At 43.7% G+C, this 25,264-nt stretch overlaps 3 protein-coding genes across 5 annotated transcripts; 2 read left to right on the forward strand and 1 right to left on the reverse strand.

Annotated features, from left to right (window-relative positions):
• Window positions 1-3,247: 3,247 nt before the first annotated feature.
• Window positions 3,248-10,398, forward strand: LOC131135675 (gastrula zinc finger protein XlCGF57.1-like). Of its 2 annotated transcripts, XM_058081867.1 has the most exons (3): window positions 3,248-3,577; window positions 3,815-3,985; window positions 4,534-6,718. In XM_058081867.1, exons 1-3 carry the CDS (start codon window positions 3,340-3,342, stop codon window positions 6,474-6,476), a joined length of 2,352 nt encoding a protein of 783 aa, XP_057937850.1. In that variant the 5' UTR covers window positions 3,248-3,339; the 3' UTR covers window positions 6,477-6,718. The 2 variants fall into 2 exon arrangements, with proteins under 2 accessions (XP_057937850.1, XP_057937851.1); XM_058081868.1 differs by lacking the exons at window positions 3,248-3,577; window positions 3,815-3,985; window positions 4,534-6,718 and adding exons at window positions 7,427-7,543; window positions 8,030-10,398.
• A 365-nt stretch (window positions 10,399-10,763) lies between these two features.
• On the forward strand, window positions 10,764-13,525 carry LOC131135721 (zinc finger protein 501-like). 2 transcript variants are annotated; one of them, XM_058081954.1, is made up of 4 exons: window positions 10,773-11,094; window positions 11,332-11,502; window positions 11,761-12,090; window positions 12,946-13,515. In XM_058081954.1, the coding sequence occupies exons 1-4, from the start codon at window positions 11,004-11,006 to the stop codon at window positions 12,981-12,983; spliced, it is 630 nt and encodes a 209-aa protein (XP_057937937.1). In that variant the 5' UTR covers window positions 10,773-11,003; the 3' UTR covers window positions 12,984-13,515. The 2 variants fall into 2 exon arrangements, with proteins under 2 accessions (XP_057937935.1, XP_057937937.1); XM_058081952.1 differs by having other exon boundaries at window positions 10,764-11,094; window positions 11,761-13,525.
• Window positions 13,526-13,739: 214 nt separating this feature from the next.
• LOC131135670 (TBC1 domain family member 8) lies at window positions 13,740-24,978 on the reverse strand. The gene is made up of 20 exons (XM_058081859.1): window positions 24,396-24,978; window positions 22,023-22,133; window positions 21,820-21,938; window positions 21,495-21,723; window positions 21,164-21,404; window positions 20,692-20,899; window positions 20,428-20,625; window positions 20,195-20,347; window positions 19,410-19,560; window positions 19,121-19,335; window positions 18,601-18,718; window positions 18,249-18,534; window positions 18,036-18,177; window positions 16,871-16,969; window positions 16,741-16,809; window positions 16,413-16,674; window positions 15,366-15,431; window positions 15,193-15,279; window positions 15,015-15,133; window positions 13,740-14,427 (listed from the first exon to the last, which is right to left on the reverse strand). The coding sequence occupies exons 1-20, from the start codon at window positions 24,520-24,522 to the stop codon at window positions 14,080-14,082; spliced, it is 3,348 nt and encodes a 1,115-aa protein (XP_057937842.1). The 5' UTR covers window positions 24,523-24,978; the 3' UTR covers window positions 13,740-14,079.
• Window positions 24,979-25,264: the final 286 nt, after the last annotated feature.

The following is a 25,264-nucleotide window of genomic DNA, read 5'->3' on the forward strand; positions in this document are numbered from 1 at the left end:
GTTGCATTCAATGTCCACAATAAAATACATCATCAGACATTCCGTGTGATACCCAGTCAATACAGAACTAGTATCGCTAATATTGATGCGATATTGTACTTTTTAATTGAATCAGCGTAATGATGGATTGCTTCATTTCACGTCAACTACAACTCCCATGACCACCACAAACCCGAAAGACAATGACGTCACCGACAGGCAGACTCGACCTAGCACCCCTTTCTGTGTTGTCTGTGTTTATGTTGAAGTTTTGTTTAAAAAATTGAAAGGGAAAAATAAAGTTTTAAAAAGTGCTAAAAAAAAAAATCCATATGAAAACTGCCGTGCTTAAATCCAATGCTTCATTTCCTAGCATCCATTCAATGAATTGATTACCTTTTACACAATGTTAGATCAATATGTATGTCATCCGGAATGGAAACTTAATTACGTAACTCAATTTATGCAGTTGAATCATAAGAATATAAACCCATGCATCAATATATAGTGAATGAATCGTTACACGCCTACTTCCAAGAAAATGTCACCAGAATTTTAATTTAAATGGCTTCTCCCCTGCGTGTGTTCTCATGTGTCTTTGCATGGTTGTCCTTAAAGCGAAGGGTTGACCACAGTCTGAGCAACTAAATGGTTTTTCTCCTGTGTGCGTTCTCATGTGACCTTGCATGGTTGTCTTCAAAGCGAAGCGTTTACCACAGTCTGAGCAACTATAAGGTTTTTCTCCAGTGTGTGTTCTCATGTGCTTTTCCATTGCTGCCTTTTCAGTGAAGCCTTTACCGCAGTCTGAGCAACTGTACGGTTTTTCTCCTGTATGTGTTCTCATGTGTGTTTGCATGTTTGTCTTTACGGTGAAGCCTTTTCCACAGTCTGAGCACTTGAAAGGTTTTTCTCCTGTGTGTGTTCTCATGTGTGTTTGCAGGTGTGTCTTTAAAGTGAAGCATTTACCACAGTCTGAGCAACTAAAAGGTTTTTCTCCTGTGTGCGTTCTCATGTGTGTTTGCATGTATGTCTTTAACGTGAAGCGTTTACCACAGTGTGAGCAACTAAAAGGTTTTTCTCCTGTGTGCCTTCTCATGTGTGATTGCATGGCTGCCTTTCGAGTAAAGCATTTACCGCAGTCTGAGCAAGGAAAAGGTTTTTCTCCTGTGTGTGTTCTCATGTGTCTTTGCACGTGTGTCTTTAAAGTGAAGCGTTTGCCACAGTCTGAGCAGGTAAAGGGTTTCTCTCCTGTGTGTGTTCTCATGTGTCGAGCCAAATCATTCTTAGAAGAAAATCTTTTATGACAAACGGAGCAGTTAAAAGGTTTATCTGTCTTCTTTTTAGAGCTTTCAGAGTGTTTGTTGCCAGTGTGAGTCGTCATATCACCTTCACAGTCTGTATCGCTGCTCAAAGGTTCTTGGTAGTAGTCGCTGTCTTCATCTTCAGGAGAGCGTGACGTTGCGTCGTCACTATCTGACAGTGGAGCTAAGAGGTTGTCTGCTTGTGATCCTCCACAGTGGTCTCCATCAGCTTCTGTTGTCATGTGTTGTGGTGAGCTGCTGCATGAAGGCTCCGCCTCTCTCATCTCCTCACTTGGACTATGATGAAGCTGTGAGGACTCAGGTGGTTTGTCTTCATGGTCTTCGGTCTTCACAGAGACACCAGTCAGTGGCAATCTGGTGAGATCAGCCTCCTCTGGCCCTAGAAGATGCTCTCCCTCCTGAGTGATCCAGAGTTCTTCCTCTTCCTCTTTAACATAGGGGGGCTGTGGCTCCTCCTCTTCATTTTTAAAGTGGGTGGGCTGTGGCTCCAATTCTTCATTGTTAATAAAAGGGGGATGTGGCTCCTCCTCTTCCTCTTTAATTAGGGGTGGCTGTGGCTCCTCCTCTTCTTCTTTAATAGTTTGTCGCTCCATCTGCTCCAAAGTGGAGCTCCCACCCTGTGGCTGGGGGGACATTCTTCTGGACAACCAATCAGCTGCTAGATGTCTGCAGGACACAAACAGGAATTATTGTGGAAGATTATTGTGGGCTGTAAAAAAAAGGAATAATTTTTACTGTAGAATTCTAATGATGGGCTTTTCATGTTGGTTTCTGTCAGCAAAACTGGTGTCAGGAGCTAATTTGAAATATCTGTGTGCCCCATCCATTCAAAGCCTTAAGCGCTGCAGATACAGTTCAATGTTTTTTTCCTGGATTGGTATCTTGATCATCATCTTGACAGCGACCACTGACTTGGTGTGCTAGAGATCTGTTGCAGACAAGACTGTTGCTATGAGTTGGCAGATGTCAAGACAACAACAAGGAAAGCGTAAGGAGGGGTAAATATTAAATACAGTAAAGCTGAAATGAAGTCAATAGTGAAAGAAATGCTTATAAAGAAGTGGCGGGAAGAATGTGACAAAATGTAGGAATTTGTATAATATTCAAAAAAGAGTGGACCAAGTAAGAAAGACCAGTAGAAATAGGATAAAAAGTATTCACAACACAAAATATAGCTTTGCGTGTACTACATGCTAGCACGCTAGCGGGCTAACGTTAGCGGCTAACAATAGCACATTCATTTCGAACGGCATCGTATTTAAACAACTTAAAGAGTGTAAAAGGTTATTGTATTGATATTACCTCATTGGCCACGTGCACTAGAGAGGAGTACAATAGCGTCTTCTGAGAGTTACAACAGCAACTCGTGAACTCGTGAAGGCGACCTCTTCCGCTTTGTGGTGTGCACCAATCATTAACGTCCTACTGAAACACACACTAGCGACGATTTTTTCCACATTATAATGGAGTTACATATTAATGTATGTGTAATGTAATGTAATGTCTCCTACCAATACAGTAATATTGTAAATATTAACATTTATCAATTTAACACACACTAACTTAACATAATTAACTTAAATGTAAGAAGTGACTCAAAGCTGACTCTTATGGCAGTCCTGGTATTATTTGGTACCACTATAACTTCATTGATTCGTTCCTGTTAAGAAATAATATCGAATGTTCATTATTTATTGATGTTTTATTGAAGTGCTATATAATTAGTGGAAAATAAGATGAGAGATATTAGCACAAAATAGAAATAATGTCAGATTAATCTTACAGTAGGTCGAAAAGTCTTTATCATAAGGGTTGACTTGTTCCACCTATATACTAAATAAACCAGAAGAAGCTATATCAATAGATACCAATAGATGCAGCCATAGCCTCAACAAGGTTAAACGACAAAGAAGAAGACGAAGAAGAAGAGTGACGTGCAAAGGTGACGTCACCGCATTGCATTGTGGGCTTGTTGGGAAACTGAAAAGTTTCTGGACGCTACCCTTGTGTTTTTGTTTTGTTCTAACAAGTCCAAACCATGACGCAAAAGTGTTGCGTCGTGAAGTGCCAGCATCGTCCACACGAACAATCGGGGAATAAAAAGGATGGGGTGAGATGTTTCTCCTTTCCAACGTGGAAGCAAAGCCAAGGAGCTGTGATCTGTGAGCTAACAAAGAGACGCCGAATGGCCTGGATAGCAGCCGTGAGACGACCAAACATCACTTTCAACACCATCACCCAAGACTTGGTGGTGTGTTCACGGCATTTTCACACTGGTAAGTTTCAATCAAAGCATGTGTTTTGCTCTTTCACACCTAGCATTTAGTAGGCCGCTAGCGTTAGCCAAGCTAGCTGAGGGCACCAAACTAAGTCAAGTATCGTCTTTGGACGAATAAAACCATAACATCTTTTAACTTTGAGTGATTTGTAATCTACTCGATAATGAATGAAAGAAGCGTATTTTAAAAATAGAGCCAGTTTTCAAAGTAATAATGGGAGTGTGTGTTTTTCAGGGAGACCAGCTAATGAAATGGATGAAAGCCATCCAGACTGGGCACCCTCATTACATCTCGGACACACGGAGGTGGAAGCTGGAGATAACCAGAGACTACACATAACATTGGACCAGGAGGACAAGCGGATACGACAACAATTGGAAGCTCAAGTTTCGGTACACATTGAAGGTATCATTTAATGTTCACTAACCTGTAGTTATCGGTTGTGTACTTCTTAGTTTAAACAGCAGGTGTCGCTGTTGTCTTGAGCAAAGCAGAGTCCCCTTAAGGAAAGCCATCACAGAATAAAAATTGTTCAGTGTAACCAGAAATTGTGGAACCAAAGAGACGCGACATTGCAAGCCAGAGCTATAGAACAGATGGGGGGTAGTATTAAATAAGCTTTGCTTCTTCCTACTCCTTTTGGACATGTGGAACTGACTCTAATGATGTGATGTATTCCAACAGAAATACAAAGAAAAACAATAAGTGGATATTCTTATCGCTAACTTTGTAACTCACATGGAAGTACAATTAGCTGCGTTTAAGTATGCTCGGGAATCTCAGGAGTGCTCTCTTTTTGCTTGATAAAAAAATTCAGTTTATTTGGAGCTGTTTACACATACATATATTCAAATACTTAAAGTATAAATGTATAAAAAATGTATTTCAATCATAAAATCTGGATTATTATTGTAATATAGTCTTCCACAGTAATTCCTGTCTGTGTCCGATAGACATCCAGCAGCTGATTGGTTGTCAAGATGAACGCCCCCATCAGCCACAGAGTGGGAGCTCCACTTTGGAGCTACAGCCAATTAAAGAGGAAGAGGAAGTACTCTCCGTCACTCAGGAGGAAGAGCATCTTCCGGGGTTAGAGGAGGCTGATCTCACCAGGTTGCCACTTACTGGTGTCTCTGTGGAGACAGACGACCATGAAGACAAACCACCTGAGTCCTCACAGCTTCATCATAGTCCAAGTGAGGAGATGAGGGAGAAGGAGCTACAGCCCCCTTTTGTTAAAGAGGAGGAGGAGCCACATCTGACCCACATTAAAGAGGAAGCGGCAGAGTCACAGCTCTCTTATATTAAAGAGGAAGAACTCTGGATCACTCAGGAGGGAGAGCATCTTCTAGGGCCAGAGGAGGCTGATCTCACCAGGTTGCCACTGACTGGTGTCTCTGTGAAGACCGAAGACCATGAAGACAAACCACCTGAGTCCTCACAGCTTCATCATAGTCCAAGTGAGGAGATGAGAGAGGCGGAGCCTTCATGCAGCAGCTCACTGCAACACATGACAACAGAAGCTGATGGAGACCACTGTGGAGGATCACAAGCAGACAACCTCTTAGCTCCACTGTCAGATAGTGACGACACAACGTCACACTGTCCTCAAGATGAAGACAGCGACTACTACCAAGAACCTTTGAGCAGCGATACAGACTGTGAAGCTGATATGACGACTCACACTGGCAACAAACACTCTGAAAGCTCGAAAAAGAAGACCGGTAAACGTTTTAACTGCTCACTTTGTCATAAAAGATTTTCTCTTAAGGGTAATTTAGCTCAACACATGAGAACACACACAGGAGAAAAACCCTTTTGTTGCTCAGACTGTGGTAAACGCTTCACTCAAAAGACAGCCATGCAATCACACTTGAGAACACACACAGGAGAAAAACCATTCTGTTGTTCAGACTGCGGTAAATGCTTCACTCAGAAGACAGCCATGCAATCACATATCAGAACACACACAGGAGAAAAACCTTTCAGTTGCTCACACTGTGGTAAAGCCTTCACCGTGAAGACAAACATGCAAACACACATGAGAACACACACAGGTGAAAAACCTTTTACTTGCTCAGACTGTGGTAAACGCTTCACCTTTAAGACAACCATGCAAAGACACATGAGAACACATACAGGAGAAAAACCTTTTTGTTGCTCAGACTGTGGTAAACGCTTTGGTCGGAACACAACAATGCAAAGACACATGATAACGCACACAGGAGAAAAACCTTTCAGTTGCTCAGACTGTGGTAAATGCTTCACTCTAAAGACAGCCATGCAAACACACATGACAACACACACAGGAGAAAAACCTTTCAGTTGCTCAGATTGTGGTAAAGGCTTCAGCTTAAAGACAACCATGCAAAGGCACATGAGAACGCACACAGGAGAAAAACCTTTTTGTTGCTCAGACTGCGGTAAACGCTTCACCTTAAAGACAACCCTGCAAAGGCACATGAGGACACACACGGGAGAAAAACCTTTTTGTTGCTCAGAATGTGGTCAAAGCTTCACTCAAAAGACAACCATGCAAGCACACATGAAAACGCACACTGGAGAAAAACCTTATAGTTGCTCAGTCTGTGGCAAACGTTTCCCTCACAAGACAAACATGCGAACACACATGAAAGTACACTCAGGAGAAAAAGCTTTTAGTTGCTCAGACTGCGGTCAACGCTTCACCTTAAAGACATCCATGCAAAGACACATGAGAACACACACAGGAGAAAAACCTTTTCATTGCTCAGAATGTGGTAAACATTTCACTCGAAAGTCAACCATGCAATCCCACCTGAGAACACACACAGGAAAAAAAGTGTTTAGTTGCTCAAATTGTGGTGACACGTTCTCTGGGAAGTCTGCGTTGAAAAGACACATGCAGAGTCACTGATGGTCTCCTGTTTGACTCGCCTGGAAGCCATCTTAGCATCTTAGCACGGTCACTAAATGTTGTGTAAATGTATAACTAACTAAGTGTGCAACATGAATTTATATTCCTACAATTAAACTCCATCAATCTATGTTTAGCAAGATTTAATTCCAGGTGGCATATATGTATTCATCTAATCTTAAACATTGTGTAAAAGGTAAAAAAAAAACAATTGAATCGATATTAGGAAATAAAGCACTTCATTAAAGCATGTCAGGCTTCATATATTTTTTAGCACTTTTAATGATAAAGGTGTTAAATGTTACATTCTGGCTGTCGGTGATGTGATTGTCCTGATTGGCTGGCCACCAGTCCAGGGTGTACCCCGCCTCTCGCCCAAAGACAGCTGGGATAGGTTCCAGCACCCCGGTAGAAAATGAATGAATGAATGAATAAACACCAAAGAAGATAAATAGCTGCCTTAACTTGCTTGTACTAACGAACCAACCTCATTCCCTGGGCCTTAAGAGCTGTGCTGAACAGCAGTTAGCACTCTGGACTCCTGTTCCAAGGTCCTGTGTTGAGTCCAGCACGGTAGAGGGCACTCTGTGTTCTCTTGATTGTTTTTATGTTTTGAGTTATAACATTGGTTTTGATATGTATTAAAATGTTAAGCCGTGCACAATAACATCAAAATTTTCCATTATTCTAAAATAATTTCATAGTTAGGACGAGGACACCAAAAGGCACTTTTGGCAGATATTGATGCTTCATAAATACATAAATACGGGACGGCCATCTTGTCAGCTTTGACCCAATTCTTACATTTAACTTAATTATGTCAGGTTAGTGTGTGTTAAATGAATAAATGTTAATATTTGCAATATTACTGTATTTGTAGAACTCGTTTACATTGATATGATCAATTGTTATGATGTAAGGTGGAAACAATCCTCGCTAGCTTGTGTTTCAGTCGGACGTTAATGATTGGTGCACAACGCAAAGCGGAAGAGGTCGCCTTCGCAAGTTGTTGTTGTAACTCTCAGAAGACGCTATTGTAGTCGTCTCTTGTGCACGTGACCAATGAGGTAATATCAATACAATAACCTTTTACACTCTTTAAGTTGTTTAAATACGATGCCGTTCCAAATGAATGTGCTATTGTCAGCCGCTAACGTTAGCCCGCTAGCGTGCTAGCATGTTTTGTGTTGTGAATACTTTTTCTCCGGTTTCTGCTGGTCCTTCTTACTTGGTCCACCTTTTTTAGCTACATTTAGCCCGGGGTGTGTGCACATCACTTCATCTTATTGGTGATGTGGAACTGGCCTGGAAATTATCGTCGGACTCTACATCGGTTCGTTGTGGTGAAGAGATAGCTAAACCGGAAAGGCAATGCTCTCAATTTACCGGTCAATGTACTTTCCTACCCTCACGAAGTAGTCCTAAGCTTTGGGTAGTGACCCAAAGGACAAGATGGCGGGTACAAGCAGAATCACTGTCATCCGGAGGTCCGGACCATCGTTATTTAATTTAATTTATAATCTTCCACAATAATTCCTGTTTGTGTCCTGCAGACATCTAGCAGCTGATTGGTCGTCAAGAAGAATGTCCCCTCAACCACAGGGTGGGAGCTCCACTTTGGAGCAGGTGGAGCAACAACCTATTAAAGATGAAGAATTGGAGCCACAGCCCACCCACATTAAAGAGGAAGAGGAGGAGCCACAGCCCCCAAATGTTAAAGACGAAGAACTCTGCATCACTCGGGAGGGAGAGCATCTTCTAGGGCCAGAGGAGGCTGATCTCACCAGGTTGCCGCTGACTGGTGTCTCCGTGAAGACCGAAGACCATGAAGACAAACCACCTGAGTCCTCACAGCTTCATCATAGTCCAAGTGAGGAGATGAGAGAGGCGGAGCCTTCATGCAGCAGCTCACTGCAACACATGACAACAGAAGCTGATGGAGACCACTGTGGAGGATCACAAGCAGACAACCTCTTAGCTCCACTGTCAGATAGTGACGACACGACGTCACACTCTCCTGAAGATGAAGACGGCGACTACAACCAAGAATCTCTGAGCAGCGATACAGACTGGGAAGGTGATATGACGACTCACACTGGCAACAAACACTCTGAAAGCTCTAAAAAGAAGACAGAGAAACCTTTTAACTGCTCAGTTTGTCATAAAAGATTTTCTCGTTGGAGTGAGTTGGCTCGACACATAAGAATACACACCGGAGAAAAACCTTTTAGTTGCTCAGACTGCGGTAGACGCTTCGCCTTAAAGACAACCATGCAAACACACATGAGAACGCATACAGGAGAAAAACCTTTCAGTTGCTCAGACTGTGGTAAACATTTCACCCTAAAGACAACCATGCAAACACACATGAGAACACACACAGGAGAAAAACCTCATAGTTGCTCAAACTGTGGCAAACGCTTTGCTCGAAAGACAACCATGCAAAGACACATTAGAACACACACAGGAGAAAAACCTTTCCGTTGCTCAGAGTGTGGTAAATGCTTCACTCAAAAGACAGCCATGCAAACACACATGAGAACCCACACAGGAGAAAAACCTTTCATTTGCTCCTACTGTGGTAAACGCTTCACCTTAAAGACAACCATGCAATCACACATGAGAATACACACAGGAGAAAAACCTTTCCGTTGCTCATACTGCGGTAAATGCTTCACTCAAAAGACAACCATTCAATCACACATGAGAACACACACAGGAGAAAAACCTTTTAGTTGCTCAGACTGCGGTAAAGGCTTCAACTTAAAGTCAAACATGCAAACGCACATGAGAACACACACAGGAGAAAAACCTTTTAGTTGCTCAGACTGTGGTAAACGTTTCACTCGGAAGCCAAGCATGCAATCACACATGAGAGCACACAAAGAAGAAAAAGCGTTTCCTTGCTCAAATTGTGGTGACACGTTTTCAGGGACGTCTGCGTTGAAAAGACACATGCAGAGTCACTGATGGTCTCCTGTTTGACTCCACTGGCTTCCATCCAGACACTGTGTGCTAATATTCTTTGCACAATCACTAAATGTTGTCACTCGGGATGTAACAACATCAATTTATATTCCTACAATCACACTACATCAATCTTTGTTTAGGAAGACTTCCTACCAGGCGGCATATATTGATCTAACATCATGTAAAAAGGTAATCAATATTAGGAAGTAAAGCATTAGATTAAAGAATGGCAGGCTTCATAGGGATGTGTTTTTTTTAGCACTTTTTGTGCTAAATTAGGGAATAAATTAGCATGTTTATACTAGCAATTTGGGTGTGTGACCCACTAGTGTATATATTTATGTTTCTTCAATTGTACATTTTAAGAATGAACAGTATTATGCAACCAAAGTACAAATTTCAATCAACAGCTGAACAATTTATTGTGATGTTTGATGTGATGAATTTACTTTGTATCTACTGTACACGTCATATGTTGCCCACATGCTGGAGCCTATCCCAGCTGACTTTGTGCAAGAGGTGGGGGTAACTCCGCACTGGTCGACTTTTAATAATAATAATAATAAATTTTATTTGTGTAGCGCTTTTCAAGGAACTCAAAGACACTTGACATAAATTTCAAAACAAGTAACACACAAAATAAGAAAATCAAACTTTAAAAGCAGTTTTAAAAAGATTAGTTTTGAAAAGGACTTTGAATGGTTTGAGGTCTGCACAGTCACGGATGGATTGTGGGAGAACATTCCAAAGGGAAGGAGCATCAATAGAGGAAGCTCTATCTCCCCAAGTCAGGACAGGAGGAGACGGGAAGGACTATGGCGGCGAAGCAAATTGGTAAGGTAACAGGGGTCCGGTTGTGGAGAACTTTGGGGGCTTTATTCTATAATATATTGATGAAATGAAGTGTTGATGCAAATATTTTTGTTTGCCTGAAATTTGTGGAGGTTTTTTTTTTATTTTGATTGTAATTATCAGCAAATTAAAAGGCAAAATGGCTAAAAAAAAGGCTAAATTTTATTGAAAAAGTGCACATCTGCAGTAATCATTACATCCTAATTAATTAGTATAGAATCACATAATTAGTTTTGAATTGGGTTAAAAGCTACCTAGCCAACAGGAAGCTATATTTATATTTATAGAATATCTATTTTAATATATTAATGTATTTCAATATTCAATACTGAGACCAAAACTGTTCAACTTGTTTACACACATACACATTTATATAAATACATACATAATGTGTATTATGGAGCCCTGGTTCATACTCCAATGCAGTAGGTGGTGCTAGTGCACCTTTACGGTGCTTACCATCCGCCATATAAAAGGAAGAAACCTGCACTGCATTTGGGGGAAATTGAAAGGTTTGTTGACCCTAGTGTCGAGGCTACCTTGTGTTTTTCTTGTAACAAGTCCTAAACGTGTTGCGTCGTGAAGTGCCAGCATCGTCCACACGAACAATCGGGGAATAAAAAGGATGGGGTGAGATGTTTCTCCTTTCCAACGTGGAAGCAAAGCCAAGGAGCTGTGATCTGTGAGCTAACAAAGAGACGCCGAATGGCCTGGATAGCAGCCGTGAGACGACCAAACATCACTTTCAACACCATCACCCAAGACTTGGTGGTGTGTTCACGGCATTTTCACACTGGTAAGTTTCAATCAAAGCATGTGTTTTGCTCTTTCACACCTAGCATTTAGTAGGCCGCTAGCGTTAGCCAAGCTAGCTGAGGGCACCAAACTAAGTCAAGTATCGTCTTTGGACGAATAAAACCATAACATCTTTTAACTTTGAGTGATTTGTAATCTACTCGATAATGAATGAAAGAAGCGTATTTTAAAAATAGAGCCAGTTTTCAAAGTAATAATGGGAGTGTGTGTTTTTCAGGGAGACCAGCTAATGAAATGGATGAAAGCCATCCAGACTGGGCACCCTCATTACATCTCGGACACACGGAGGTGGAAGCTGGAGATAACCAGAGACTACACATAACATTGGACCAGGAGGACAAGCGACTACGACAACAACTGAAAGCTCGAGTTTTGGTACACCTTGAAGGTATCATTTGATGTTCACTAACCTGTAGTTATCGGTTGTGTACTTCTTAGTTTAAACAGCAGGTGGAGCTGCTGTCTTGAACAAAGTAGAGTCTCCACAAGGAAAGCCATCACAGAATAAAAATGATTCAGTGTAAAAAGAAATTGTGGAACCAAAAAGACACAACATTATTTTTAAGGTAGAATTCCGGTGACTGGGCTTTTACTATTGATTTTTTTTTACAGTGCATTCACAATAACTTCTGTTGATGTCCTCCAGACATCCAGCACTTGATGCAGGGGGATCCACAGCCCCCTGACATTAAAGAGGAACAGGAGGACACAGAGGCCAGGCACAAAGCCAAAGAGGAAGAGCTACAGCACCCTTGCATGAAAGCAGAAGAGGAGGAGCCACAGCCCTCCTACCTTAAAGAGGAAGACGAAGAACTCTCGGTCACCCAGGAGGGGGAGAATCCTTTATCCGGGTCGCCACTGACTGGTGTCTCTGTGAAGACCGAAGACCATGAAGACAAACCACCTGAGTCCTCACAGCTTCCTCATAGTCCAAGTGAGGAGATGAGAGAGGCGGAGCCTTCTACAGACCGTGAAGGTGATATGACGACTCACACTGGCAACAAAAAAAGAAGCTCTAAAAAGAAGACAGCTAAACCTTTTAACTGCTCAGTATGTGAGAAAATATTTTCTACTAAGAGTAATTTGACTCGACACAAGATAATGCACACAGGAGAAAAACCTTTTCATTGCTCAGACTGTGGCAAACGCTTCAATGATAAGGTAGCTATGGTTATACACGTGAGGGAACACACAGGAGAAAAACCCTTCACTTGCTCAGACTGCGGTAAAGGCTTCACTCGAAAGAAAGTCATGGAAAGACACAAGACCATACACACAGGAGAAAGACCTTTTAGTTGCTCAGAGTGTGGCAAAAGCTTCAGCAAAAAGTATACTATGGTTATACACATGAGAACGCACACTGGAGAAAAACCTTTTAGTTGCTCATACTGCGGTAAAGGCTTCCTGCAAAAGTCAGACATGCAAACGCACGTGAGAATACACACGGGAGAAAAACCCTTCACTTGCTCAACCTGTTTTAAAAGTTTTGCTAGAAGGGTAAATTTGGTATCACACATGAGAACACACACAGGAGAAAAACCTTTTAGTTGCTCATACTGCGGTAAAGGCTTCCTGCAAAAGTCAGACATGCAAACGCACGTGAGAATACACACGGGAGAAAAACCCTTCACTTGCTCAACCTGTTTTAAAAGTTTTGCTAGAAGGGTAAACTTGGTATCACACATGAGAACACACACAGGAGAAAAAACCTTTTAGTTGCTCAAATTGTTGCGACACATTTTGCTGGAAGTCTTCCTTGAAAAAAACACATGCAGAGTCACTGATGGTCTACTGTTTGACTTCCTGTGTCACTGTGTTGCCTTGACAACAGCCGGGATAGGCTCCAGCATACACCCACGACCCGAGTGAGGATGAACACGACATCACGAAATGCTGCAACTGATGAAGTCACTTCCTGTTTGATAACTTCCAGATTTGGTCTGGAAAATAGTGGTTTGATTCATTGTTATAATTCACTCATTGAAATGAATTGGGTACTTGGCGCATGCGCAGAAACTGACTCTGGGTTCTGGGTCCTCTGGCTCCTACTGGTGGACACTCGCACTATTGCAGCACCATTTTTTATGCTTTCAGTGCTCCAATGATATGGTTTTCTCACATTAAATGCATTATGGGAACACTTTTAATGTTTTTTTTGAACTTTTATTGATACATGTTTGCATGTTTGTGATGTTTATGCTTGTTTACGGCCCTTTGTATTTGTGCCATTATAATTGTGGACTCCTGTAGAGCAGCTACACACGATAACCTGCACAGAATGCTTTCTACATCTTCCAGAATGTGCACCTATTCCAGCTTTGTATCCTTAGATTTCCAAAACGGTCTGTTTTAATGTATTCCACTCATGGCCCGCCTATAGACACGCCCACTCCGCTGTGATTGGTCACACTAGGCTTGTACAGCTAATTGCTAGTACCCAGGCCTCTCTCAAGGCTAAGAGTGAAGGCACAGTGATTCATTTAATTTATATTTTCATCTTGTAATTAAGGTTTTCATTTCTGTGTGTTAAACTCGAGTGCTGCCCCCTTGTGGTGTGGAGTTTGGAATAGCCTTTTTTTTACTACTCGTGAAGAATTGAGCAATTGTGACAGAAGAGAAAAGAGCTTCTCTGCAACATATTTTATTTAAGAAGACATTTCCAGTGTTATTTTCTGGGCAGTAAAGTTTTCTATGCTTCTTTTGGCTCACAGTACTGTAGATTGTTTTTTTTTTTTTACTGCTTTGGCTTGAAGTATAAAAGTGTCAAGGTGCATGCTGGAGAGCATATTGATTAGAATAAGAAATAGTTGGCCAGAAAAAGCCATTTTGGTTGACAATGGAATTGAAATGTGACGGCATGACACTGGTTAGTTCGAAGTGTTGCAGTGCGCTTGCAGTTCTATCAATACTACGATCGGAAGTCTAGTACTGCGTAGTCAGTTGGGGAGTCCAAAGCGGACGTGTGTTAGCGGTGGTTCTGCTGCAGCGTGAGCAGCCCCGCCCTCTGGTGGTACTGCCTCTCCTTGGCATCCGCGATGCGGGCCGTCAGATCGGCCGGCCTCTCCAGGAAGTTGACTAATATCTGCTCGGTCAGCAGCGAGGCCAGGATCTGAGCGAAACTGACGGTCCACTCGTCCTCCTCGGAGCTTGCATCCGGCGGCGCCCCCGACCCCAGGGCTCGGTCGCGGTGGCTGGCCTCACCAATCTGCAGCACCAGACTGGTGACGGTGGCGATGGCCTGGAAGAGCTCGTTCTCCTCTGGGTCGCCGTGGAACATGCTGTAGAGCGTCTTGCAGAACTGGATGAACTCTCTCTGCGGAGGCAGGAGGAGGGGCTTCAAACATCAGATATACAAGGAAGCGCTGGGAAGTCTGGGAAAAGTGCATGGGACGCAAAAGAGCTGGATTTACTGGTTTCAAACCAGATGTTCCCATTTAGCATGATGCTCTTGTGCATGTAAATTGGTATCTTCTACACATGATGATGTGGGAACATCTATATCACATTCTAAAAATATCAGTTAACAAAAAAACTACAGTGGGTTTTCTCCGGGTATTCCGATTTCCTCCTACATTCCGAAAACATGCTAGTTTAATTAGCCACTCAAAATTGTCCATAGGTATGAATGTGAGTGTGAATGGTTGTTTGTCTATATGTGCCCTGTGATTGGCTGGCCACCAGTCCAGGGTGTACACCGCCTCTCGCCAGAAGACAGCTGGGATAGGCTCCAGCACCCCCGCGACCCTCGTGAGGATAAGCGGTAAAAAATGAATAAATGAATGAAGAAAACTACAAAAAAGCAGTAATTTTGTAGGAATAAAGTGAAAATGTTATCATTTTAATGTTCCTATTTTCTGTGTCAACATTCTATTAAACATGATTGGCTAACGTTTCCAATACCTGGTTCATGAGCGGCAGCGGCTTCTCCACATCTTTCTCCTTATTGGCCACCTCCAAATCCTGCAGCATCTGCTTCAGCTGCTCCTGATAGTCCTTCTCGTCATCTCCGACGCTGCTTTCTTCAACAGGAACAACTCCATTAGCCCACCAAAGACACTTAAGCGGAACGGACGCCCACCTGAAGCCACGGTGACGTATAGAGGTCTCCCGGTGGACACCAGAGGCATCTTCATCAGAGACGGGTCGTCCTCGCTTTCAGTCATAGCTATAAGAGACACAAATTTATGTTACTAAAAAGAGCACGAGGAGGACTTCTCCAGATCATCATGAACGTAAGCGAGGCCGACCAACCAGGACGTAAGTGAAGGCGATAGAGCAGCTTTATCCTCTCGTTCAGCTCGCCGCAGTACAACGTGTCTGAGGGCCAGAGAGGAAGAACTCATGTTAGATGTTCATAGTCATGCTAAATGCATTTATTCTGCTTGCGTGACTTCTGAGAGACAAAAAGTCACACTGAAGCTACTGGGTGTCTTTTCTGACTGTATTAATACATTTCTGCTTGTGTTTATTAATATCCACCCCGCCCCCCCAGGCAGCTGTCACCACATCTTTTTTTCCCAGAGGCGCCCTTGAAAATCCATGATAGCGGAAAACATTTGTTCAGGAGAGGCTAACTTGGTACAGTTTCCTTTTTCAACATGTATTTTCATCCATATGTGAGATCACCGCCTTGTACATTATTGTATCGCCTTGTACAGCCAATCACAGGGCACATATAGACAAACAACCATTCACACTCACATTCATACCTATGGACAATTTGGAGTGGCCAATTAACCTAGCATGTTTTTGGAATGTGGGAGGAAACCGGAGTACCCGGAGAAAACCCACGCATGCACGGGGAGAACATGCAAACTCCACACAGAGATGGCCGAGGGTGGGATTAAACTCGGGTCTCCTAGCTGTGAGGTCTGCGTGCTAACCACTTGACCGCCATGCAGCCTGTCCCAAGGATATTTTGTCAAATGCCCATTATTAGTATAATAAATATAATATAAAATAATATAATATATAATAAAATATAATGATAAAATAAATTTTAATTTTTTTAATTTATTTTTTTTAATAAATTTAATAAATAAATAATAATAAAAATATATAATATAATAAAAAATACACATATTTGAACAGTATCTGGAGATTGTGATAATGTGGTGGCGGCATCTCTCTGCATTCATCCACAATTTTTGGGGGGGTTCTGTATTTGTCTGATCATAAATACACATAAAAAGCATATTGCTTTAAAATAATAAATAATATATTTCCATACATGCAAAGTGACTAAATGGTATATAAACAACTGAAAGGTTGCGGCCTTCAAGAGTCCACTTTACCCACCCAGCCAAGCGGCAAACTCCCTGAAGGTGACCAGGCTATCATGGTCCTGGTCCAGCAGCGTGAAGGTACGGTTGGCCAGCATGTCGGCGTGCTGGTTCGATTCCCCGGCCCACGGTGCCAGCATCCCGTAGAGGCTCTTGAACTGGGGGCGATCCAGTCGGTACTGGCGCTCCAAGTAGGAGACACCGCGGCTCCACGAGGCCGCCTCTGCCGCCGCCGCCGCGCTGATGTCCCCCCAGTACAGACTGATGAAATGTTCCGTCTGGTTGTGGATGACATAAGTTGGTGACAAGTTCGCAAAAAAAAAGAAACGCGGAGAAGACGTTACCTTGAAGAGGTCATAAATGTCAGCCAGGTTCTCTGCAGAGATGGAAACCTCTGGCGTCACCACCCTTAACTACAAAAAACAAAACTCTCTCAGCCTCCATCTTGTAGCTTTGTCAATATTATTTCCTCACCGCATTCTCCTTAGTGGTGTCCTCGTGGGCCTGCAGGACTTGAATTCTGTGTCGACAGCGAAGCCTCTCGATCTTCCTGACGGTCAAGTCTCCAAACCTCTGACAGGACACCACAAAAACATTCCATGGCTTTACGGTGACAAGAACAGCGTCTTTCATACCGACCTCTAGTCTACAACAGGAAATGACCCCTGGGGTTTTAAAAAAAACAGTAACCGGGTCGGCTTTAAGTCTTCACGAGCTGGCAGTAGCTGCATTCAAAGTACCATAAGTGCAGATACACAGTATCTATGCTAAATGCTAATACTCAGCTCACAAGTGGTGAGTGCGGTCAGCTATCAGCACGCTATCTGCCTCTGCGGGAGTCATCACCTCGGCAATTAGCATGTCACAGGCTCTGAGCACATAGCTACAGCGCGCTTCTCGTTATAAAACTACACTACCGATCAAAAGTTTAGGATCACTTGGAATTTTTATTTTTTTTATGGCTTTTTCTTGGCAGTCCTGCCATGAAGTCCAGCATCCTGAAGTCGCCGCTTCACTGTCGATACTGACACTGGTGTTTGACGGCTACTATTTAGTACAGCTGCCAGGTGACGACCTGTGAGGCGTCTTTGTCTTAAACTACACACTCTCAGATATGTCTTCTTGCACAGTTGTGCAGCGTTTTTCTGTCCTTGTTAGACCCAGTTTGTGCTGCTCTCTGAAGGGAGTAGTTAAGTTTTAGTTTAGATTTTTAGATGGCTTTTCTAATAATCTATTAGCCTTATAAAAGTATAAACTTGATTAGCAGCCATACCGGGAGATTGATGCAGAGGACTGACAGTTGTTGATAGTAGGCCTCTATGCAAAAATATACATCCTGCTTTGAAAATCATCTCATTCATTTTCATTGTTTTTGAAATTTAGAAAAATGTAAATGTATAATAAATATAATATATTATTATAATAATTATAATAAATATTATAATATATATATATATATTTATATAATAATAAAAAATGTATGAAAATGTGTTTTTCTTTGGAAAACAAAGACATTTGCAAGTGATCCCAAATTTTTGAGCCGTAGTGTATATAGTTTTATTTTACTCCTCACTAACTTGCTTCAGACTCAACTGAGCTTTTGTCTCTCCGCTTAGACAAGGACCGACAGTTGACTCACTTCATAAGCGTCATTGATGAGGTCAGTAATGTTAGCTTGGTCCACAGTAGCAACATCTGGCACGCTGCTGTTTCCGTCTGCATGAGGCGGCGGAGAGGACTCGGAACAAGATGAATCTTCACTTCCAACACGCTCCAGAAAACTGCAACACAAAGAAACAAAAGGCTGGTACGAATAATGGATGTTTTTATTTTATTTTTAGCAACAACGTACCCAGTGAGGACCATCAGAGCCTGTCCATCATCGATGCTGGTGCTGAGCTGCGTGGCGTTGGCCTCCAAAACGGCGAGGCCCAGCTGGAAGATGGCCTTGATGCCGTGAAAGAAGAACCAGTCCACCACGCAGACGGCGCTTTGGAAGGGCATCACGCTGACGAAGATGGTGAGGAACCACGACAGGGACACCGAGGAGAGCGTGGACAGATCCGGGAAGTGCTCGGCCAGCTCTGGAAGACGTTCCCGGATCAGCTGTTCAAACACTGACTGATCCACTTGGGCTCCTGCATTGGAAGACATCAGGATAGGAACCCTGAGGTTCGTTCTTTTTTTTTACGCTATTCCCTCACCTATGACCCTGCGGTTGAAGTAGTCTGGCAGCATGCGCTCGCAGACGGCCACCAGCAGCCAGAAGGCGTCTTCTTCTTTAGCGTAGAGTAGCAGCACCGATGCCAGGATGTTCATGGACTACCGCCGCCATCACACAAGCAGATGACCTTTAGCATACCAAGCTACTGAGCTAACTAGCCAGCCTCTGTAATTTACTCATTATAAACTCAAAGTGTATCAGACGGGAGTGGCCAAAAATGTACCACTTCCACACAGAATGAGAGGAGAACCTTCTTTTTCACTCACTTAGCCAGGGAATGTTGTCTCGGGTGTCCATGCAGTGTGAAAGGTAACGTTACGTAACCTAACCTAGCCTCGTACTACCAGAATACTACATAGAACTTGGCTTTCAATCGTTTCTGACTCGTAATGTTCCATAGTGGAACCAGTTAACTGCAATAAACGAGGCATGACTGTATATTTCTTCAGAACCAATTGGAGGTTAAAAGGTTCCACTGCAGTAAATCTTCCCGGTAATACCTGACAGTATCCGATCTTGGGGTTGCGGTGAGCGTAGGCGGTCAGAACGCGTCTGAGTGCTGCAATGCCGGTGGGGTTCTGGAAGGCCGGATGGTCCGGCAGGGAGCGGTGGAGGTCTCGCTCGATCTCCTCCGTGGCCAGGCTGCTCTGACCCATGGACTTGTGCACCAAGCTGGCGTAGTAACCCTGGTGGGACTCCAGATCCGAGGATGCATCTGTCCCAGTGTCAAAGACTCAGTGTTGATGGCGCCATGATAGATTTTTTTTATTTTATTTTAATGCTTGTTACCTGAGAACGTCATCCACAGCTCGCCCCGCAGTGACTCGGGTATCCCCATGGCAACCAGCCTCTGGACCTTCTCAGTGCGGAACATGTGGACCCCACGGCCAAACTCGGTGAAATGATCTTCCCACAGCCTCTCTTTCACCGCCTCCATATTCTGAACCAACACATCAGATATGTCTTCAGCGCCTTCTACACTTCCTGTTAAAGCCGCCATTTTTCTATTCGATTCGATTGTTTGCAAACGATTCGATACTCATCTAGATACACAGGTTAAGGTACAATTAAAAAGGAGAATATTTTAAAAAGGGATGCACGGGGGTTGTGTGGTTAGCGCACTGACTTCAAAGCTAAGAGACCCGGGTTCAATTCCAATTCAATTTCTTTGTGTGGAGTTTGCATGTTCTCCCCGTGCATGCGTGGGTTTTCTCCGGGTACTCCGGTTTCCTCCCACATTCCAAAAACATGCTAGGTTAATTGGCCACTCCAAATTGTCCATAGGTATGAATGTGAGTGTGAATGGTTGTTTGTCTATATGTGCCCTGTGATTGGCTCCAGCACCCCCGCAACTCATCGTGAGGATAAGCAGTAGAAAATGAATGAATGAATTTGATACGATTCGATGCAGTGTACAAACCATGCGAACTACGGTGTGAACCAAGGGTCAAAATAGTATCTAATTATGATGTTGATGCGTTGGAAGGAATATCACGCTTTGCTGGGTTCAAAAAGCCGATGTCCTGTTTGTGCTCGGATGTGGCTATTTTTCTGCAAACCCCTACTAGGACGACCTTGGTGTTGTTGCTGGTTCCAGGCTGGTTGTGATGGAAGGCCGTCATCAGCGCCTCGCTGTTGACAGTGTTGCGGAGAACCTGCTCCTCTATCTCCTCTTCATCCGAGCACCCGGTGTCATAGTAGAAAGTGTAGTAGGGGGACGGGCAGCTCTGCGGCAGCAAACACAACCACCGATAAGCAATCTAACAATCGTGGTCTATGACGTCCAGGACCGTTCGATGCCACGCACAGAGGTCCTTCTGCTGTGTGTGCTCCTCCGAAAGGCCGACTGCTTCAGCTGTAGAGATCTGAGTCGACAGTTGAGGCTCTCCACCAGGTCATCCCTCTCCTGCAGCTCGATAAACTGGAAGGCTTTCTTGGAGCGAATGCTTACGATGACGGGATTGGGAAGGACGCAAGTGCTCTCGGCCTTTTCCACAGACAGGACCTGAGAAGAACGTTCGTTCCGTTAGTCAGTCTCAGTCCGTGGTGACAACTCAATCAATTGAATCACCTCAGAGAGAGGAATGAGCAGGATGCACTGCCCCTCCTCGCGGCTGCAGAAGCACAGGTAGCCGTCGGTGGTGTAGAGGGTGCCCGCTGTGTGGCAACGGGCGTGGGGCGTCCACACCGCGCAGGACGCCACTTCGTGGAGCCTTTCGCGGCGAGGGAGGCGGAACAGGGCCAGCACGTACTCCCTGAGGGCCTGCTCCTCCAGGATCCTGCAGAGAGGACGGCAAAAAAACTAGGAAACTTTGGACCATGACCTTTGCCAAGGGGGGGCATGTTGCCATTTGTGTTTGATAACGTGTTGCACATGGGCCAAGCAAGAAGAAGCCATTACATCATCATTACATCATCACCGCTTGCTCGCTGTTCCGTAGGCCGATGTGACGCTTCAATAGTTCATTATAAATGTTTCCTACCATCGAGTAAGAGCATTCCTCAGAACTTAAAAAAAAAGGAAGACATTTTTCCAAACCGACCTCTTGCTGATGCGAGCCGGCTGCTGCAGGACTCGGTCCAGCTCCAGACCTTCGCTGTCCAGCAGCCGTCTGAGAGCGATGTCCGCCAGCTGGCCCACCACCCCGTAGGCCTCGTCCAGGTTCAGGAACATGGAAAAGTCCCTCTGCCGCTGGCGCGTGCTCACCCGAATCGCCTCCGTCATGAGGCCGCCTGAGACCCGCTCCAGACGCGTTACCTCCGCCCAGGGAATGACAAACTTGACTGTGGCAGACGGGAGAAGCAACAGAAGAATCAGTACTCTATTTACTTAGTACTGGTTGTAGTAGTAGTAGTAGTAGCATGTGTACAGACCTTCCTTCCCCAGCAGGAATGAGTAGAAGGCCATGTGGTTGATGCTGAGGTAGAGGAAGCCCTGCCGGGGAACTCGGCCCTTCCAACAGCAGCATGAGTAGAAGGTCACCAGCTTTTCAGATGACGGGAGTCCAAAGTGAAGCTCGAATTTGAGCAGCGCCTCCCGGAACTTCTCCGGGTCATCCTCCTGGGCCGCCTGTCGACCACGGAACTCCTCAGCGATCAGACCCTGCAGTGGGAGCGGACAAAGCCTCATGACTGTATCATCTACTTAAACGAGAACAAATGCTTTACTTTGAGTCTACTTGCTATCTTCTCATCCCACCTTGACCTTTCCTTTGACGAAGCTGGCCACGTCCTCCTTGTTCTCGAACACAGACAGCGAGTGAAGCAGGTGGTGGGCCAGCCAGTCCCAGTGCTTGTTCACTTCCTCTATGGCGGCTCCTGAAAGCCACAGAGACAAAAGACAGCAGGGGAACTTCACACACTTCCTATTGTTATCCATCAATCAATACCACTTCCTCTCACCGCTTGCTATGATCCAGCTTATTGCCGAGCCAGGAACTTGGAGGAGGATCCGGAAGGGCGTGACCCTAGCGTTGGAGTCCAGTACTGTGTCCAATGCCCCCACCAGGAGGCCTACAAAGAGGCAGGACAACATCTTGATCAAGGATTTAGCAAACTGGTGTTCACATTAATATTAGAAATGCTCCAATTGAGTGTTATTGACCTGTCACAATATTTTAGAAACCTAAAATTGAATATAATTTAATATAATATAAAATACAAATATTAAATATATAATAATAATAATAATCTAAACAGGTGATTTTGTGACTTTGAAGACATTTTTTTCCTTCTTAAAACCCTTTGGGTGCCTTCTGATGGTTATTGGACTGGACTCAGCATCAGTAAGCCAGTAAGAACCTTCATTTGGGCCGTGGATGATCTCCTGTCTCGGGCTGTTATCTTTTTTTTTTGGGGGGGGGGGTCCTACCACTTAACATTTTGTTCCATCACACTCAGTCTTACTGCGTCCAACCAGCAGCAATGGCACGCAGCGAAGGGCCTTGCTTATGCAGCTCAACAATCCCTCGGGTTCAAAGAGAGAAACCGTTTTTTGCCTTTGCCATCAAGAGCTCTTCACAATGTGAATAGCTGACAGAAAATGACAAAGATTTTGTCTTTCCAGATGAACAACCTATTTCACTTTAATGCTTATTTGCAATTTTTTTCTCTCACTTCCATTTCTTATTTCTGCATTTTGTAGCTTTCCTTAGAAAATGTACTTGTTGTATATCCACTTAAGGCTCCGTAGACGGTACACAGTATTGTATGTCACGGAGTGGACTTGACTGTAGCCATTTTGTTTCTCTCTTCAGTCAAAATGCGGTCAAGCAGGTTATTCCTTTCATCCTTTCACATCTTGATAACTGTGTTCGTTTTATTTATTTGGATTGGGGAGTGTCGGGGTCAGCTTCCAGAATGAGACACATTTTAGTATCCAAGTCCACCCGTTTGAAGCCGTGAAGCCGCAGCCTAGCAACGAGGCCTCCTAGCTGGAGAACATTCCAGAGAGTCCACAAGGTTGTCGAAACTTTCAAGTCTTTGTATGAATCTTTTTTTTTTTTATTTTGTGCTTGTGGTAAACTCTCTGGTCTGCGGGATTTTATGGAGTTGACGTCACACCAAGTGTCGTTGTTGTTGACAGGGCTCGACCTTTCACCTCTATTGCTCTGTGGACGGCAGCAAGACAAAGTGAAGGCGAGCAGGAAGTTCCTACTATTCTGTTTTATGAGCGCTCAGATAGAAAATAGGAAGTGAGAGGCTGGTGAATGAACGCAGCTGTGAGAAAATCGATAAAGCTGACCTTTAAACTGAAGTGAAACGCTGGCGTTCCGTTATTACTGTACAAAGACAAACACATCCACTCTGTAAGTGGACTTCATTTGGGGACAAAAGGACAAGATTAAACTGGTCAAGGAGCTACTGTGAAATCTCGTGACGCACTATGACATTACGGCTCGCAGAACAACAAACCACTTGTTGAGGCTGGGGGGGGGGGGGGCACATTGCCGCCTCAGGACTTCCACACAACCTCAACTTAGCAGTGAAACCAACCAGAAACAATAAAGAGCTTTTTGGCTGTGCAAAAAATAAACAATAATACTGACTCTTGTTGGGACTTAACTTATTTTTACATTTGTGTGACGGTTTAGATGGTAAAAATTGAACTTAAAACATTACCTGTACATGTAATAAATGTTCGTTGATAGCCGCAGTTTGATGCTGGAATGGTTTCATTCCATTTCCATTATTTTCAATGGGGGAAAAAAATCATAAGAACAAGTCAAAGGATTAAAAGATCATAAGTTCAAAGAATCTAGGTGGAAAATGGTATGTAAATGGTCACCACGGCGACATCAAAAGGATGCGGAGGTCACTTTTTTTTGTGTGTGTTTACATTTTTTAGTTTGTGAAATGACTTTAAAAAAAAGCTTTGCATCATTACTAGTGTCAATATTTCAGTCTTCTTTCTGTTCATTTTGCTACATTTTGCCATTTTTTTGGATTAAGGTTGAGCAACTTCCTGTTCATTATTGTTATTGTTTAGAGATGATGGTTATGTGTCAATGGTGACAGGTGAGTTGATCTTAAACCAGGAAAGTGTCGTATAGAGCAACAGTTTTACGGCAAATTGTTAATTATTGTCTTAAAATGTAATTAAATCCACAGTGAGGCAATAATTAACAAAGCAGAGTCAAGTGTGGCTAATGTTTCACTCACTTTCCATCAATATATTTGGATAAAGCGTTACAAAAAAGTTAAAATCAATGAGATCACACCTGTGTTGGTTGTTTTTTTCAACACTTCAGGTGTGAGCCCACCCAGGTTGCTTACCGCCGATCCTCCCGGTGGGCTCGCCTCGGCCTCTCCTCCTCTGCAGCAGGAAGAAGTCGTTGCTCCTCTCGGTAATCCACAGCTTCAGCGCGTTTTTCAGCAGCACTTCCTCTGGGTTCAGCCACATTTCTCGGCAGGGAGGGGGCCGCCGTGGCCGGGGCCGCCTGGGAAGTCCACCCGCCCAACCCAGTCGGTTCCCCCCGGTCTGACTCTTCCGCGCTAAAGTGCCGAATTGACAGGCAGTTCCATGGTTTGCATGTGGGTTTCGAACCTTAACGTCTGCTCTCTTGCGCCCGACCAACAACAGCTGGACACACCGACCGAAGATTGTGTACCATTCACTCGGAAAGATGTCTCACTCTGTCACTCTATAAATTTCCCGTGTGTTTTGAACATACAGTGTAGTTTTGATTGAAACAGCGTTGCGCCTTTCTTTTAAGAAAAACCCAAACATCCCAGTCCTACTATTAAACTAGTTTCCACGACATTATTGACCACAGTGCAGGATATGATTACATATTATCGTGTCTTTGGGGAAAAATGATTACGATGAGCGGTCTTGCTTTAACTTTCTCCTCTTCCGCATTCTGTCCACTCTTACTTCCGCAAAGAGCCATTAGCCATCCTCTGATTGGCTGTTCAGATGACACCACGTGTTCAGGTGCTCGCAGTGATTATCAACGACACTAAAGTTGATATTCATGAAGAATGAAAAGCAGCAGCACAGAGTTAAAGCGTTTTCACTATTTATATACAAAACGCTGGGGTTTGTGGTATATTTTTGGAGTAGAGTTTTGTTTTGCTTGTTCTAGCAAAGCCAAACTTCAGTGTTGTCACTGTTGTTAAAGTTGTTTTTTGTTGACATAATT

The sequence above is a fragment of the Doryrhamphus excisus genome, chromosome 9 (genome assembly GCF_030265055.1).
Source record: "Doryrhamphus excisus isolate RoL2022-K1 chromosome 9, RoL_Dexc_1.0, whole genome shotgun sequence".
In the NCBI taxonomy this organism is placed as follows: Eukaryota; Metazoa; Chordata; class Actinopteri; order Syngnathiformes; family Syngnathidae; genus Doryrhamphus; species Doryrhamphus excisus.